General features: G+C 39.4%; 1 protein-coding gene across 1 annotated transcript; it reads right to left on the reverse strand.

Moving 5' to 3' along the window:
- Positions 1-4,781: 4,781 nt before the first annotated feature.
- Positions 4,782-7,870, reverse strand: prdm8b (PR domain containing 8b). Its single transcript, XM_014994657.2, has 3 exons — positions 7,482-7,870; positions 6,991-7,222; positions 4,782-6,695 (listed from the first exon to the last, which is right to left on the reverse strand). The coding sequence occupies exons 1-3, from the start codon at positions 7,698-7,700 to the stop codon at positions 5,440-5,442; spliced, it is 1,707 nt and encodes a 568-aa protein (XP_014850143.2). The 5' UTR covers positions 7,701-7,870; the 3' UTR covers positions 4,782-5,439.
- Between the last annotated feature and the right edge of the window lie 9,826 nt (positions 7,871-17,696).

The following is a 17,696-nucleotide window of genomic DNA, read 5'->3' on the forward strand; positions in this document are numbered from 1 at the left end:
TTATAACAGTTTGTTTGTGGAGGTTTGTTCTACTTCCGCATGGGGGCGGAGTTGGCGTCATGTAAATTCCATCCAATTCTCATCTCCCTTCGGTGCTCAGTCTGGGATTTCTCCCATTGAGCTCTATTCCTCCAATAGAGTCTCAACTGGGTCAGTCAGCGAACAGAAGGAGTTGTGAATGATGTTATTGGTTTTTTGTTTTGTTTTAGAGTTGTAGTTAGTATATAGGGTTGAAGTGAATGAAGGCATCCAGTCCAAGTTGGGAACTCTTCCAAATATTGAGCAAATAAAGTCAGAGAAAGAGAAATGTATAAGACACTGTATTTCTGGCAAATATGTTGTGGCCCTACTCCACACAGGGTTGCTTACAGAAAAGGACCTGGTTTTTACCAGGCTATATACTTTTCAATATGTGTTTAAAATTAGAAAATAAGAATTGAAGTAAAATATAAGACTAATAGTTGTTTCTTAAAGCACAAGTAGAAATTCAACTAAAATGTGTCGTGACACAATACCTAAGAGATGTGTCATCCTGCTGCTTAATGCTGACTTTTCAGCTAATAGCTAAGCAATAATTCAATTGCAGGTGCTGTTTTAGTGAGAGTTTCAGATAAAAAACATTGTTTACCATTAACAGAAGTCAGACCCAACCAGGCAGTGTCCACCAGAGACATTCTGTTATGTGGATTCACATGGATAATCGCGGAGCGGACATTATGTATAAATTTGTCCCTGTCAGCAGACCTGTAGATTGAGTGCATTGTGGGTTGGAAATAGTCCACAAGAGGCGACGGTGTTTGTGTATATTTAGACCATCAATAAGTAATAATGAGACAGCAGTTGATGTGTGTGTGTGTGTGGGGGGGTGTGTGTGTGTGTGTGTGTGTGTGTGTGTGTGTGTGTGTGTGTCTTGTGAAGAGGCTACCTAGGAGTCCTCATCTGAATGTTTCTCTTGCTGCCTGTACAGCTCAGCTCTCTGTGAAGTCAAAAGTTTGTTTGGTTCAGTTAGTAAATGCTTTGGAAACTCCTGTTATTCTTAGTCCCTTGATTCACTGAGAAGTTTCTCTCACTTGACTGTCAACGAAAAGGAGGAAAAGGAGGAATTAAATTCAAATACTTAGTCTCACTGAAAACATCTACCCTCTCCTCTCAGCAGCCCATAACTGCAGTGGGGGGAGTCAAACATTTGGCTCCGCCCCCAAACGGAGCAGAATGTGACTCGCCTCACACTCAAATGTGCCCCCTGCTGGCAGACATTGTGTATCACATGCATAATATATTAAAAATAAATGTCATTACTGCATAAATTAGACTGCATGTTGCAAGCTTCAGAATAACCATTTATTGGGTGACCATAAAAGAAACAATATAAAGTTATAAAGATTAATTTGTTTCACATATTTACATACATTGAATAAAAAACACAAATGTTCTTCTGCCTTGGCAGACCCAGATTATATCTGACTTGATTTGGGATCACACACATTGTGTTGGACTATCACATTTGCCAACTCTTTGCTGATAATCAATTGTCTGAAAAGCCTAAAAATATATTTCTTAGGTATGGCAGTATTATGTATTTTCCAGCCACATAGTGTCATTTTATAGCGCGATCAAGTAACTATGTTACCTTTAGTTGTCACAAAAATGCTATGTATATCAAACATTGTAATCTAACTCTTTGAAATTGGGCCTCTGTCTCTTTTAAAACTCCTGTTCTTTGACCTTTTAACAACGTTTTTACCAGTGTTGCACTGAGTCGTAGCTCATATAATGAGTTGAGCAGATGGTCAGTTCCACCAGATCTTTACTAATTACTGCTGGCTAGTCGGAAGGAGCTGAGTGGTGGAGTCGTGAAGGAGGACTGCTCTGTGAGATGGAAACTGCAGCTCTGAGGCGGAGCTGTGCCTTGAAGGCGGAGCTACGTCCACCCAGGTGTTTTGCACAACTGAATGTTATGTTTTTGATGAGGGAATAACATTATAACACATTGTAGAGATCAAAAAATTTTAAATGACACTGTCCCTTTAACAGGGTTCTACTGGAAATACCAGTTCAGCAGAAACTTTAACTGTCCCACGCTGCTCAGCTGTTGATTGGTACAGAGACAAATATGTCTGCAGGGGAACTTGGGGGACAAGCGACCCGATGACACAAGCAGAGAAGCATGAGGGCCCCGAATATCACAGGGGTGTTTGTGGGTTTGTGGGGGCTGGGCCTGTCCTTCCCCTGCCCATCCGTCACATGCCTCTGCGGTGATCTGACCTGTTTGACTTGGGCACCGGCGCTGCAATTTATCATGATGTGAACGTCTCCGTCACTCTGTCAAATCCTCTTCTCCTTCTTCATGTGGTTTCTGCACGTCTCTGCAAAGTCGCTCAGCTGCTCCAGATGGATTTCTTTCTTTTTCCAGATTTAGACTCAGCAGCACATTTTCCAAACCTTCACCCAGTGAGCTATCCAAGAACCTCACTACGGATTTACTGCTTCCACATAATGTCCTCCTCTTTAAATTCCACTAAAGGAAATCAAAGCACAATCATGTTGCAGAAAAAGGAGTAAAAAAATTGGGTAAACAGAGAGCTTCAGCAAATTGTCAATTTCATACATTTTATTTAAGCTTGTCGGCTTTAACACAACTTCTAAAATAAAGATTTATGGTTGAATTCTCACCTGACTCCTTGCACAGAGATTTGCTATTTGAACATTAGTCACTGAATCACATTAGTTTATATGCATTTTACTCCTTACTAGAAGGTAAATTAAACAAGTCCTAATGTGGGACTTGATGAATTCAAAATTTGTAAGAATATCGTCATAAACTAAACACATTACAAACAGAAACACAGCAAACACACGAGTCAGCAAAAAGTCAACAAAATGTGACGGTGAGACAAAAAGCTTTGTGGTTAATTTTGTATAAACCATTGATAAAGCTTTACAAATATTTTTTATTTTGATTAATTTTATTTTTCAGTGCGTTACATAAAAACTGCAAAGAACGACTAAAATAATAAAAGCTGTATTGTACAAAAATGGCTCATGGCTTTATTTCGGCAAACTGCTAACATTTCCTTAGCTTGTTACTTAACTTATTCATTTTCTGTTTAAATTGCTTCCTTTTAAACCCTTCTATAAAAATTATTTTCTCATTTTGTTGCCTATATAGTTTAAAACTTTTAGCCGCACTTTAAAATTTTTAGTAAAATTCAAAAATGGGTTTGTCACCTAAAGTCATATTTCTGTTTGTCTTTCTGTTTTGTCGTGATTACTTAACATCACAAAAAGTATAATGCAGCTGGTGATGTAACTTCTCTTGTTTCTGTCCTCCACATTTGCATGTTTTTAATTACATTCCTCCTCAAAAGCTGTTTACTTATTTTCTGCATGGCTGCAACAAATCTATATGAGACCGATTATGGATTTGAGGAAAAAATGCAACTACAAAACTCTTAAAATCTGATGAGAAGGATCAGCGCATGCTGATTTGATGATCGAAGATCTTTAGTGATCTTTCAATTGTCAAATATGCACACATAAATGTGATGTCATCTGCCCAAACACAAACAAAGCTCAAGCAGCATTTTGGTTTTTGTTTTTTTATGTTTTTCTCTTCTGTGCTCTTGTAAAAAAAAAATTACATTATATGTAAAGGCATATTGTTGATCACACTTAATTCTTAGTCCACCATTGGATGATAATTTTAAAAATAAACAGAAATTCATTTCACAGGCCAACGTATCATCCAGTTAGGAATTACTCACTCTCTGTAAAAACATTGTGTATTTTAAGAACAAAATTATTAATTTCCACTGGATAATATTTTCAGCTGTTTTCAAAAGAACACGCTTGACCTTTTTTTTACATGTAGTTTACATGTTGACCACTTGATGGCGACATTGAATCATTATTCACATGCGGTAGTTTTGCAGTTTTGTTCCGAAACGTTTCCTATCGGGTCCGACTTCGTTCTCCTTTTTTTTTCGTTAATTATAATTATTCCCTCACGCCATGAATAGTTTGGTGATTATTCATTTGAAGAAATTTTGTTTTTTCTCATGCTATGAAAATAATCAATACGATCCACTGTAACAAGGGAAACTGTATTCTTACTGGTATTTTAATGCGATTGGGTGTCATTTCTTTGTCCACGCCGTATGTACTACTCATTTTTTGTATTTTATTTTAATCATGTGAAAATTCTGAATAACTTACTTGAACAAATTAGCCATTTTCTCATAAATTAATTTCCGCTGCACGCCTGAACGCGTGTGTTTAATTCTGATGAGTATTTTTTTAATCGTACAGAAATGTTTGACTCACTGAGGACGGGGTTTGGGATCAGTTCTTTCCACCGAGTTTTTTATTAGTATTTTCTCCCAATATATCTCGGACAAATACTCCTGGCGTGGTGTTTTTCATTTAATCAGATCACTTCTAATTGTGTAGTAATAATAATAATAATAATAATAAATAATAATAATTTATGTGATACAAAACAATTTAATTTAAAATAAAAACTGATTTATTTTATAATAAAAATAGTAATAATATATTAAGGGAATTTATATGCCTATATTTATTACAGGCTCGTATAATAGCATTTTGATCTAAGAAAAAAAATATAAATGGATTCAAACTTCAGTTTTGAGGATTCTTTGGGAACATTTTATTTTAAAAAAAATATTTTAAACTTAGTTTAAGGAGCAATATGATAGCTAAGTTTGACATATGTGTAAAATTAAAATAAAATTTAAAAAAATCCAGAAATCCCACAGGTGAAAATAAAGCTATTTTATTGTCAATGCATTCAACATGATTAGATAAACTGTCAAGTAGTAAATTTCCGCAAAAAGGAAGAAACACTGAAACTATTCCCCACTGACACAAAATATTACACTTTGTTTTTCAAATAAAACAAATTATTTACACTGTGATGAATAGACTGCATCTTAAATCAATATTATTTAATATTACATGCACTCTGAAATATAGTCTCACATAAAACCCCCCAGTTTGTGTCCTTAAACATTGCAGACATGAAAAAGAAAACAATTGTTGTGGTGTAAACCAGGACGAGTGACGACAATTGTAATTCATCTCTATATTTGAATTTGCATGATATAAAATACAACTTACTGTACATTTACACATATTTAAATCTTCCTTATTCTCAAAGATTCAAGTGCTTCATAAATAGATTAGGTTTTTTTTTTTAGTCAAAATGCATTCGCTCACAGTCGAAAACATGTCATTTTGTACAGAGGAGGAGGAAAAGTCAACAGACCCAAAAAAGGATTTCAAGAGCGTGTCCAAGATGTAAATAAGTGCAAGGGGTGTTTTTGTGGTTTAAGTGGCCTATTTCCATTTGGAGGACTTAAATCCAGGCAGATTCTCGGCCCCTCGTTAAGCAAAAGTCCCTCTGATCATCTTAAACAGTCAGTTGTGAGAGGTCATGTGACGTGACAGGTGATGCCGCTCCCGGAAGGACTCGTTGCATATGGGGCACTTGAGTTTCTCCTCGCGCCGCCGCTTGACGAGAGGCTCCATGGAGTACTCTTTTTTGTGGTGTGATCGCATGTGGTAAACCAAGTCTGAGGTCATGCGGAAGGAGGCATTGCACTTGGCGCACCAGTTCTGAGCCGGCAGGCAGAGGGAGGTGAAGGAGGGAGGCAGCAGCGTCAGCGCCGAGGGCATCTGAAGCTGGATAGGTCCGGAGTTCTTGGGCCAGAAGGCGGTGGTGTACACGAAAGGGTTCTGCTTGCCAATGCCAGCGGGCACGGGGCAGTTGGCGCCAAGCTCTGCACCCTGCAGCTTGGCGGCAAGGTGGTCAGCCTGGTAGAGTCTGCTGGAGGAGATGGTGTCACCCACCGCTGGGTGGCAGTCCAGCAGCTTGGGGGGCATCACCAGCGGTGAGATCTGGGAGAAGGAGCGAGCTGGTTGGCTGAAGGCACTCTTCCTCTCTGTGCCGCTGCCGCTGCCCTGCTGGCCGACCGAGGTGAAAGCACTGCCCATGGGCGAGGTCTGGGGTGGCTGCGTTTCAGAAAGAACCTGCCTGATGTTGAGGTGCTTCTCCACAGAGTTGGTGCTCGGGCGACCTCCGTCTTTGTTCTCAGAGTTGGAGTTCTGGAGGTTTTTGTTGCCACTGTGGTGTTTGAGGTTCTGAGGTGACTTCTTGACCTCTGTGAAGGCGCTGCGCTTGACCTCTCCATGCTCTATAGATCCCGGCGGGGAGAAGGACCTGTGGTTCTCCTCCAGGCCATACACTCCTCTGTAATTCTGTGCAGAACTTGCAAGCTCTTCCTTAGACTTGGAAACTGAAAGGCCCGGTCCTCTGGACTCTCTGTCCTCGACTTCTGAGAACTTTCTCTTCCCCGAGCTCTCGCTGCAGATCTCGGCCTCCTTGTCAGTGGGTGAGCTGCTCCGGTTCTTCTCCAGATCCCGCGCCAGGTTGTGAAAGTCAGTAGATGGTTTGTTGTCGTGCGAACTGCTGAAGCCTTCCGAGCGGCCCAGCTTTGGGCTGTTCCGGCTCGGGATTGTGTTTGGTCGCTCTATGCTGCTCTCTTTGCCAGGCTCTTTGTCTGCCTCTGTAATACTCTGCAGCCTTTTGGTGCAGCGGAACCGGAGGTGGGCCAAGAAAGGGAACTCAAACTGGAATCGCTGGCTGCAGTCTGGACAGGAATGGTGGGATGAACCTGGGAAGCAGAGAAATGGAAAATTACAATTTGAAGATAGAAAATCTGAAACTCTAAAGTATGTTGCCAGAGGTGGGACCTTCTGGTCCTCAAAGGGCTGTTGTCCTGTTTGTTTTAGATGCTTTCCTGCTTAAACATTTCTAAATTGAATGAGCGGGTCATTAGTAATCTGCAGAAACTGGTCACAGGTTAGGAAATTATCCAAATATCTAAAACAAACAGCACACTAGCCCTCCAGGAATGGACCACCTCTTCGTCTGCACTGCCGTTGCAGTTGGGAGTTCAGTCAGCTCACCTTTGCTCTTGGCCGGCGCTCGGCTGGAGCTGAGCAGCAGCAGGTCGATGAGGTCCTTGCCGTACCAGACCAGCAGCTCTTCGTCCTTCTCGATGCGGCGAAGCGAGCGGTAAAACAGCTGGCCGTTCTTCACGTAGGCCTCCAGGTTCTGCTCCTCTTTGTCCCGAGCTGACTGGACCAGTCGCAGCCACATCAGGCCCTCTGAGGTGCTGTTGGCGGCCGAGGTGTCCACCTGCACATCATGAGGATACACGGATTTTTATTAATATATTGACCTAAAATATGTCACCTGATCACAATGTGTATTTGCAGTAATTTCATATTAGTACAAAAAAAAACAGATTATTAAAGAAGAAGAAGAAGAAGAAGAAATCATCTTAGGGATAAACTCAAATATTGAACGTTTCAGGCCTTTTCAGATATAAACTGGAAATCAAATGAAAGCTCCTTTTATAATAAACCTGTCGGTGTGCACTGGAGGTTTAACCCACCCTGAAGATGTAAGGTGCTGTGCGTTTGTCGGTGGATTTCAGCGCGATGAAGGCGATGCTGTCATACAGCGACGTGTGGCTCAGCACGCACGGCCCGAAGATGGCGTTCTCCGGGATGTCGCACGTCGTGTAGACGCTCGTAAAAATGTCCGTCAGACACTGCTGGACCGCCTTGGCGTCCCCGTCCCACGCCAACTTCTGAGAGCTGGACTCCTCCATGTCTCACTGCGGGGACACAGAGAAAAACACGCAGGACTTAACCTCCGTTAAACCCGACAGGGAGGAGCGGGAACGTTCCGGGATCTTCAGCTTTTATTTTCTATATACGGAGAAAATAGCAATCCGGGTGAGACGAAGGGGTTGTTAGGTGGTGATCTCCTGTTCCCGAATACAGGAAATAAATAATAAATAAATAAATCTCTTCCGATACTAAATGAGGCGACGTGGGCGCCGTTCCGGCCTGTTTTCCAAACCCATATTTAGCTCAGAACTGCATCAGCTTATTAAAGTCGAAGTTTTAAAATTCCACAATAATTTTATTTATAAGATAAATTATTTGTAAATATTATTATTATTATTATTATTATTATTATTATTATTATTGAAGAGCTTATTTTTATACTAAGTGTTTTAAAAATCATAATTAAATAAGTCTCTTCATTATTCTTACAAATGCTAATATGAATATAACTATTTTTAACTATTTACTCCAAACTCTCTTTTTATTAAAATAATAAATTGTTTTAAGCCAGTATGAATATTCACATTAATATTCTCCATCTCTGTTTTAAAATTACTCCGTAATTTTAAAACAAAATATTATATTCCTTTAATATTCCCGACTTGGTTTGTAAAGTTCTCCCCTGAACAAAAACACCTTTTCTTTTTTACTCGACATTTGCATTATTGATTTCTGTAAAAAAATAAAAATAAATATCACAGGTTTAAATTAAAATTGTGGAAAATAATTGAACAAAAAGCGTTTTTATTGTAGATTCAGAGCAGGAAAAAACTGAAATGAGTCCCTGAGTGGGAGCTGCTGAGGTCCACTGGCGTGGGCATGTCCAATGGGTTTCAAGTGGACCGTCAAAGTCAGCGGTTTCATGTCAGCCAGCCTTTCTCTCCTTCCTACAAGCGGCAGCGTATGTCGCCTCATTACCATAATCCAGCACTTTCCCCTCTGAGACTGTAATTAAAGCAGCACGACCAGTTAATTATTTCTTTTCTCCCTTTCTAACCTCACAATGTGTGCGTTTAGGCGGCTGCATGTGGCCCCTCATCCCCTCCCTCATTTTCTGGACTTAAATAAGGCTAAAAATGCGCACGGAAAGCCGCACCTGATGCACTGCTATTTGGCACTAATGCAGAGCCAATAACTTCAAAAGGCCGTGAAAGATAACAGGAAGGAGAGATAATGTCTCACTAATCTGCAGACCTATTAAAATAGAGGGACATAAAAAAAAAAACCCGTTAAATTGGATAATATATATTTAAAAAAACAATGATTTTTACCCAATTGTTCTTCGGCAATAAATCGTAAAACCATAATAGAGAAACATCCAAAAAACAAAGCGGTGCTCTCATGCAAAAAGTGGAAGCAAGAAGAAATCCACAGTTCGGTCTTTTTCGCTCCACACAGTGGGAGGACATTTTTTACGCATCTAAAACTCGTTGAAACACAGAGAGAGCGATTCATTTGTCAGTTTTGTTTGTTTTTATAGGCTGTTGTTGTTGTTACAGTTATTTAAAACTATGCTTATACAGTCGCAATTATTGTTGATTTTCACAACACTGGTTTTTCAGCAAGTTTAAGTGGCTCTTAAATCTGAGCAGTAATTAATGCTTCCATACAGACTCACTCAAACTATATATATATATATATATATATATATATATATATATATATATATATATATATATATATATATATATATATATAAGAAGAAGAGCACAAAAAGCTGCCCGTTTTTACGCGCACCGCTTTGGATAAAAGAGACGAAGAGCTGAATTTTTGCACTTCCATAAAATGGACAGCAGCCGCCCTCCCATTCAGACCCGCTGCGGGTGGAGCGAGGGACTTTATTTCCCTCTAACCCATCTGCTAACGCCGCGCCAGGCACAAAGCTGCCCTAAATCAGCGCTGCAGCCGAAACATCTGCGGGTTCCAGCTCCGCCAAGTCAAGAGAACATAAATATGAGGCCCAACCAAAGCACTAACCTACCTTTCCCTCGGTGAAGAGGAGCAATATTCCACAAGCGAGTGGGGAGCGCTGACTCCAAACCCGTCTGAGAAACCAGAATGAGGGTAAAAAGATGTTTTAAAAATCCGAAAACTAGCAGGCGGACGCTGATGCCAGTGATGGAGGTGGTGGTGCTGCGCTCCCGGGCTGCTCCGATCAGAACATTTCCCCCCCGGTGCTGACACTGACAGTGATGCTGCTGCTGCAGGGCTGCAGGGCTGCAGATCCTCTCCGGCTCTCTGGCAGGGCGCACCGAGCTGGACGGATGAAGGCAGACAGAGAGTGAGACGGAGTGAGGCGCGCAGATGGGGCCCGGTGCTCTCTGGCTGACTGGCGCACAGACACACACTTTTTGTTTGCAGCACATAATCTACCCAATGAGGCGTGTCACTCTCCGTCTCCTCCCTTTAACTCTTCACTGGCCGACTGTCATTTGATGCGATTTATGGACGTGAGGAGGGATAAAGACCCCTCTTTCTCTCTCACACACACTCAGCCGCCCCCCTTTCATTATTATTGTAATTCAAATCACAATAGTTGGTGGTCGTATTGGGATAAAGTGACATTTAAGCAGCGGGTTGTTGGGAAGAAATTAAAGAGCAATTGGGCTTAAGAAATGCATTATTTTTATTATTATTATTATTATTATTATTATTATTATTGCTATTATTTGTTTATTTTATTTTTTTAGGGATCAAGCTTTAGCTCTCACCCTATAAATAAAATGGACTTCCTTGTCTTCTGTATTTGAACACATGATGTCTATTTAAATTTGTTGATGTTTCCAACTTCCTGTCTGATTTCCGGACTCGGACTCCGGCAGCACCGGGCCGCCGTGTCTCGGCCGCCGCCTCAGCCGTCTCTGCATGCGGTCAGACGTGCTGGACATCCCGGGTGTTTGACCCACAGCGGGTCCCATGCCGCCGCCGCCGCCGCCGCCGCTGACTGACCGACTGGCTGCACTTTGCTCGGGTTCATTTAGGGGGCGCCAGTGTATAATGTGCGCAGATTGAGCGACTGAAATTTGGACAGAGAGGAGAGCAGCAGGAACAGGTGAGAATGAAATGCTGATGGTTAAACTTTATTGCCATCAGTTTATGTTTTAAGTTTAACCTGATTTTTAAAAATGTATTTATGGGAGTCCCGAAATCAGGCTTTCTATGTAAAATACTATCTATACGTTGGTTATGTTGCATTGACGGGTGAAACATTCTCAGTTCCTCCATCACCCTGATACTTTAAAGGTGCAACAACAGCATAAATTCGCCAGTCACCTTCTGAACACAAAAACTTATTTTATTAATGCTCACCTACTCTGCACAGAACAAACACAACAAATTATGACAAATACTCCATTTGTTTAGCAGAAGAAATAACTTCAAGTTTAAAAACCTTTTGCTACTTTTTTATTTCAAAAGATCTAACAGAAGTGTGAGGACTTTGATTTGCATTTTGCACTTTTCCCCGTTTAAGTTTGGTTGGCAGCAAATCTTCCAGCTCTGAAATGATTCCTCTAAATAATAATGACTGATGTCAGTTTCATAGAATTGATGGATTATAAAGAAACTGAGCTGCAGAGGTAAAAAAAAAAAAAAAAATACTGACTGTGAAGCTGAAAGTTCCTCCTCTATGCTCCGATTAAAAGACAAAAATTGCAGGTGTGGACTTTTAGAATATAATAAAATATGTATAAACTGATATGCTGTTTTCTCTGCCTGAAATAAAACTGGATTTTAATCTGAAAACACAGCGAAACACTGAAACAAGTGTTTGTATGAGTCATAACAGCTCCAGGTTTTATGAACTGCAGCGTTTGCATGGATTGCTTTTTTACTCTTCAATTAATTTTTGTATCTTTTTACAATATGACCTTCTAAAACACAGAATAGAACAGAATAATAGAATAAAGTAAAGTTGTAAATCAATACACAATAAATAAATACTAACCAAAAATGATAAACATAAAAAATCAGCACACACAGCAGAGCAACAGTAGGAGAGCTGAATTCAACACGACACATTCAGAGTAAAATAGAGTGTAAAGATATTTTGACATAAAAAAATTACAAATGTGAAGAAATACATTTTCTCATGAGCAAAAATGCAGAAAGACAAACAAACAGTATGTCAAAACAAATCAACAATGTATCCAATACATGGATGTCTATAAAAAAAAAGCCAATATGTTTCATTATATTATGTTTCACATGGAAACTAGTTTGCTGTAGGAAGCAGTTTGTTGCTGAAGCAGTTCCAGTCTGACGCAGGAGGAGTGGAGGAACATCGTCCAGGAGCGAAGCTGCTTTTTTCCCTCCTGTCTCCCACCACCCACCCTGGGTGGAGCGCCCCCCCCCCCCGCTGAGTTTACCTGCCCTCTCTGTCACTATTAGGGCTGCAATCCTCTTCTTGATGACCTGTGTGTTGGAGTTTTCCTGCAAGACCAAACTGGTTTTAGTGTTACAGATAAAAACCTGCATCATGTTGAAGCACAAAATCACATAAATTCAGAGCACAGCTCAAATCTAGAAACAGCTGATGAGTAAACACCTTTTAAAGTTGCATGAAAACGATCTCTGAAACATCCTGTTTTCTGAATTAACCCGTTAGCATCAGCTAGACGAGCCTACAGGTGTCAAACCAGCTGCTTTTAATTCACTGTAAGGACAAATCTGAAATCTGCACATTCTGTGGTCTCCATTCATGTTTAGAATTTAAATTAGACTCTGATAGTTGTATATTTAAATTTTATGTTTTTTCAAATATTATTTTGCAGACTTTATTTTATAAATGTGCTGCCTTTGCTTTGCAGCACTCTGTAGCCTAAGAAAATAACACATTGCTGATTTAAAAAAATAACTAAAATACAAAAAGAAATAATGTATCTTAGATATATTTAATGATTTGCATTCATTATTCTTTTATTTTTGTGTTTCTTGTTTTGTGTCATCTCTTTGCAGATGGCCTGAGATGGCAGCGTACTGAAGGCAAATTTGAGCTCAGATCATTTGGAGCATCCTGCCACGGACCGAGCGATCAGGAGAGCACTCCAACATTTTGGGCGGGGGGAATAAAATATGCACACAATACAAACCCACAGCGGATCAAACACAGTTGTCACAGTTTGCTGAGAGCTCCGGCTTTCTGGCCTCGCACTCCGTGTTTGGGAAGAAATTTGGGCGTTTTTCTCTAATATTCAGGATGTTCATCATGTTTCTGGAAAAAACAACTGAAGACTGTATATATGTGCACGTTGTAGTTTAAAATTAACTGTCTTACAGAGTGTTAAACTTTGAGGTAGTCATGTAGAAGAAATACTAATTGTTGGCATTCTGGAAGAATAAGTGAATTTTGTAAAACGCATGGTAATTTACTATAAAATGTGATTTTCAGGCGTATTTTGAATACATTTTTCAATAAGTTCTGAGGAAGAGAAGAAAGGAACCAAATGTGTTAAATTTAACCTGGTGTGAGGAATATGAGGAAGCGGACACTGAGATGAAGTGTGTCACGATGTCGGGATTTTTTCTCTGTTTAAAGTCAGACATTCACAGCTGAGGGCTCAGTGTGTCTGTGAAGCATCTGCATTGTTTGACAGCATGGATCTTTTCTTTATCACGTCTCCTTTCAGGCCATCATCACAATGAATTTAGATTTTTCAGCCTCGAGTCTCACAGTAAAGATCGATGCGTAAGAATGAAGAGGAATTCCCGTCTGAACCTAAAAGACGACAGTTTGGTTTTAAGAATAAGGCAAGACAGAAATTTCAGTTTAAACCAAGGAGGAAAAAGTCATTTATGTCAAAAGTCATTTATGCATTACAAACTGAGGTTATGGCACAAATAAATCACCACATTTAGTCTCAACTTAATATGGGAATGCTTCAACAACAGGACAAAAACACCCAAATATCAAATAAAAATACTCACTGCTGCTTAGGAGGCTCTACAGAAAAGGCTGATTTGTCTAACAATTAGTTTAATAAAGAAATATTTGATCAAGTCTGAAACTGTCAGTAGAGGATTCCATAATTCTTCTAATATAAAAATGAAAAACAAAGTTAGGGATGTTTAATGTTTCATCATGTTTTGCTAAATTAGTCATTTGAAGGAAGGTGGAAATGACTCCTTGGATCAATAATATAGAATAACTGCTTAAGGTTGTCACATTTTGTGTGACAGACGGGTTTTCCGTACATCCACCGCTGCCACTTCATCTCTGATATATTATAAAAAGAATCACATTTCTGATGAATATAGAATAAAAACATTCCTCGAGGAACACAAAATATGTTGTTTTTTTCTCCTTCACTCAGATTTTTGATTGCCAAATGAATCCTGTTCTGCCACGTCTGACCCAGACCAGCTTAGTAGTTCCAAAGAATCAAACCAAGACTTCAATTTCTTGCAGATTCAGCGGTTTTTAATCTGATTAAGTAAGAGTGAATGGTGACCTTTAACCTTGTCTATGAAGTTTCCACATTAAGCTAAAGATAATTGTGACCATTCCAATTTATTGATCATGTACTCACTTCACAAATGACTGCAAGCAAATGTCATCTGCATACATGTAAATATCGCATCAGATGTTGTAATATTTTATATTTTAAGGAAAAAAGAGTAGTTATTAAATGGAAAGTGAAAATGGAGGTTTGAGATTATATTTGTTCTCTGAGTTACACGCAGGTAACAAAAAGCAGCAGATTGGTTTTATGCTCTAATTTATTCAATTTATTCTATGTGAAAAAAAATTATACTTTAATATCAGTTCTGGGATTGTGTTGTATTTTTTGTGGAACTATTAAATTTTCTGGCTATTTATTACTTTCTACACACAATTTCTTCCCATTTCTTTGATTGAATGTGTAGAAAACAAGATGTCTGACAGACAGGAAACAGGATTGTATCTCCAACAAGGTGATTCCCAAAGAGCTGCTAGCTGAAAACTTGGCAGACACGAGAATCACCTGAAGGACGATCCATCTCTCAGGTTTACTCAGGTTTTGGTCGCATTTTTTTTTCCAAGTCTCAGCCGTTGGAAATACAATCTGCTGGAGTTTTCTGTAATTTTGAACATCAGTGTCACCTGCCGGGATGAGACAAATAATTGTAACAATAACTGTTTGTGTAAAAATGTGTGTGGGAGGTTTGCAGAGCAGCACAGGGTGTTGTAAGTCAAATTACAGAACCAACAACTCAGACTGTCACATCTCATCCATCAGCGTGACGAAAAGGAGGTTACAACTGTCTGCATAATGTGGATGCAGATCCAGCTGCAGCAAAACAAACATTAAAATCACAAATGGGTGTTGATGTTTGGTCGCATTACCTGTCCAAATGAAACCTCCATCAGATCTGGGAGGTTAAATGCTGTATGAGATTAGCAGCTCCGTTCCCACACCATGTTTAATTCACCATCTCTGTCCGACATACTGATGTGATTTTTACCTTTTGTGTTCGTCTCTGTGAGGAGTTTCTGACAGCATCATATTTTTATCATGCATCAACAGGCGCTTTTTAATATTTCATCTGAAAAAACATAACCAGGGGAACTGCAGGACCAAACTTTAGCTTTCGTCTGCTCATTGTTGGTACGAAACTCCGTGATGAGTTAATTCCCTTCCCTCTCATTGGGCCACTGCCTCTCATCAAATATTAGGCATGTTTTTTGTGCTTAGGAGAGTGTGTGTGTGTGTGTGTGTGTGTGTGTGTGTGTGTGTGTGTGTGTGTGTGTGTGTGTGTTATGGAGGAGCTCGAGAGGCCTGTGGATTGATCTTTGATGGGTAAACACAACACAGGAAAAGTGCAGTTATTTAGTCGGACGTTGGAATCATCAGCTGTTAACAGTCTGTGCAACACAGGTGGTTAATAAATGATCATCCGCTTCAGTAAAAGGAGCTGATTATGTATATTTTAAACAGAGAAACACATTTATTTCGAATGATAATGATAAAAAAAAGCTTTAGAGAAGCCTAAAAGTTTAATATGACATCAAGTTAGACCTTTTTTGCCAAACATTTCTGCTTTTGAAAGATTTTCAGTTTTTTTTGCCACAGTTCTCAAATTTATGTTGAGCAAATCGTCTCCAACAAGGATAAGAATGGATTTGTTACTTTTATTGCTAAGACTAAAAATATGCATCTGTGCAGCTGATTAATTGAAAGTTGAATTAGAAAACATTTTATTATATCAAAACCAACATCAGTTTTATTTTTATTGATTAAAAATGCTTTGATTTTAAACTCTTTGCTGTCGCTCAGCCACTGGCATTACCACATACTGGCATGATTCAAATGAAGAAGAACGGGGAGTTTGAGTCTTAACCTCCACAAAACAACAATTTGAGTGTACAGACATTAACACACCTACTTGTAAACACACATTAGAGAATGTATTTATCGTAAAATGTAAAGGGAAATTATGAACCATATCAGAACTATAAAACCTTAAACTTGTCGACTCAAACATCACGCTATGAATTTAAGGTCAGAGATGCTCTTAGCGAAACTCAGTGATCAATGACCAGAAATGAAAAAGTCTGATCTTTTCCCAAATCATAACTACATCCACTTCTCCCAGTAAAGGCTCTGTAGTTCTATCATCAGTAAAGTTTTTAAAGTGAAGTCAGTAACTTGGAACAACAATAAGATGCTATAAAAGCTTCAAAAGAAACAACATTTTCTTTCACATCTTGATAAATGTATGCGGTTTATTCTGGCTGCAAGAAAGCGAGAGAGAGCAAGACTTTCAGCAGATAACAACAAGGTTGAGGATACTGTGGCAAAATTGCTGTTTTGTCTTCTTGAACTTTGATTCTTACACTGAACATGTTGGCAGACTTCAGAAAATCTCAGCCAAGCTACATTTTCTATGTTATATTGCATATTTTGATACAGATTCCACACCTGGCCAGTATCACCTATAAACATATCGATACATTTTATTATTTAGGTTTGATATGTCTTCAAACTGGGCTGCACAGTGGCGCAGTTGGTAGAGCTGTCACCTTGCAGCAAGAAGGTTCTGGGTTCAATTCCCAGCCCCGGTCTTTCTGCATGGAGTTTGCATGTTCTCCCTGTGCATGTGTGGGTTTTCTCCAGGTTCTCCGGTTTCCTCCCACAGTCCAAAAACATGACTGTCAGGTTAATTGGCCTTTCCAAATTGCCCCTAGGTGTGAGTGTGTGTGTGCATGGTTGTTTGTCCTGTGTGTCTCTGTGTTGCCCTGCAACAGACTGGCGACCTGCCCAGGGTGTACCCCGCCTCTCGCCTGGAACGTGAGCTGGAGATAGGCACCAGCACCCCTCCCAACCCCACTGAGGGACAAGGGTGAAGGAAAATGGATGGATGTCTTCAAACTTTGGACCTTTAGGTGTTTTTCTGATTTCTCTTTGAAATATTTTATTAAAACCTAAAATAAAGTTTAAAGGTGTCCACATAATATTTTTAACAATTAATAAACAATAAAAAAAAAAAAACTGAATGCATTTTTCCTAAAGCAAAGTTCATAAAATTAGGATTTGAGAGCTAATCAAGAACAAATCTTTGAGGTATATTTGAGAAACTACAACAAAAATAAAATAAAATCTTACCACTCCAGTTCTGATCCTGATGTGGACGTGGTGTTGATAAATCTCACTATGGTGAGTTCGCTTCTCCTCATCAACAGGAGTCAAACCAGATTGTTTGGCTGATCCACACATCCAAAACTTAAATCGCTGTTTCTGTCACACATTTCTGTTTTCTGCAGCAAATTCACATAAAAACCCTGAACATATCTGAACAAACAAGAGACAAAAGGTGACATCTTATTCAGAAAATAATGTCTGACTTCCAGTGAGCTTATGCAGTATTGATACATTTGCTTGCGTTTTAAATAAATGTGCACTCTTGTGATTTGGGATTTAATATTTCCGCTTTTAATTTTGAGCTGAATGTTTTGTGCCTCGGGGCCACGTTGGAAATAAGTGGAAACAAATATG

Source organism: Poecilia mexicana, unplaced genomic scaffold (assembly GCF_051168715.1).
Source record: "Poecilia mexicana isolate PSO_F unplaced genomic scaffold, ASM5116871v1 scaffold_9, whole genome shotgun sequence".
Taxonomy (NCBI): Eukaryota; Metazoa; Chordata; class Actinopteri; order Cyprinodontiformes; family Poeciliidae; genus Poecilia; species Poecilia mexicana.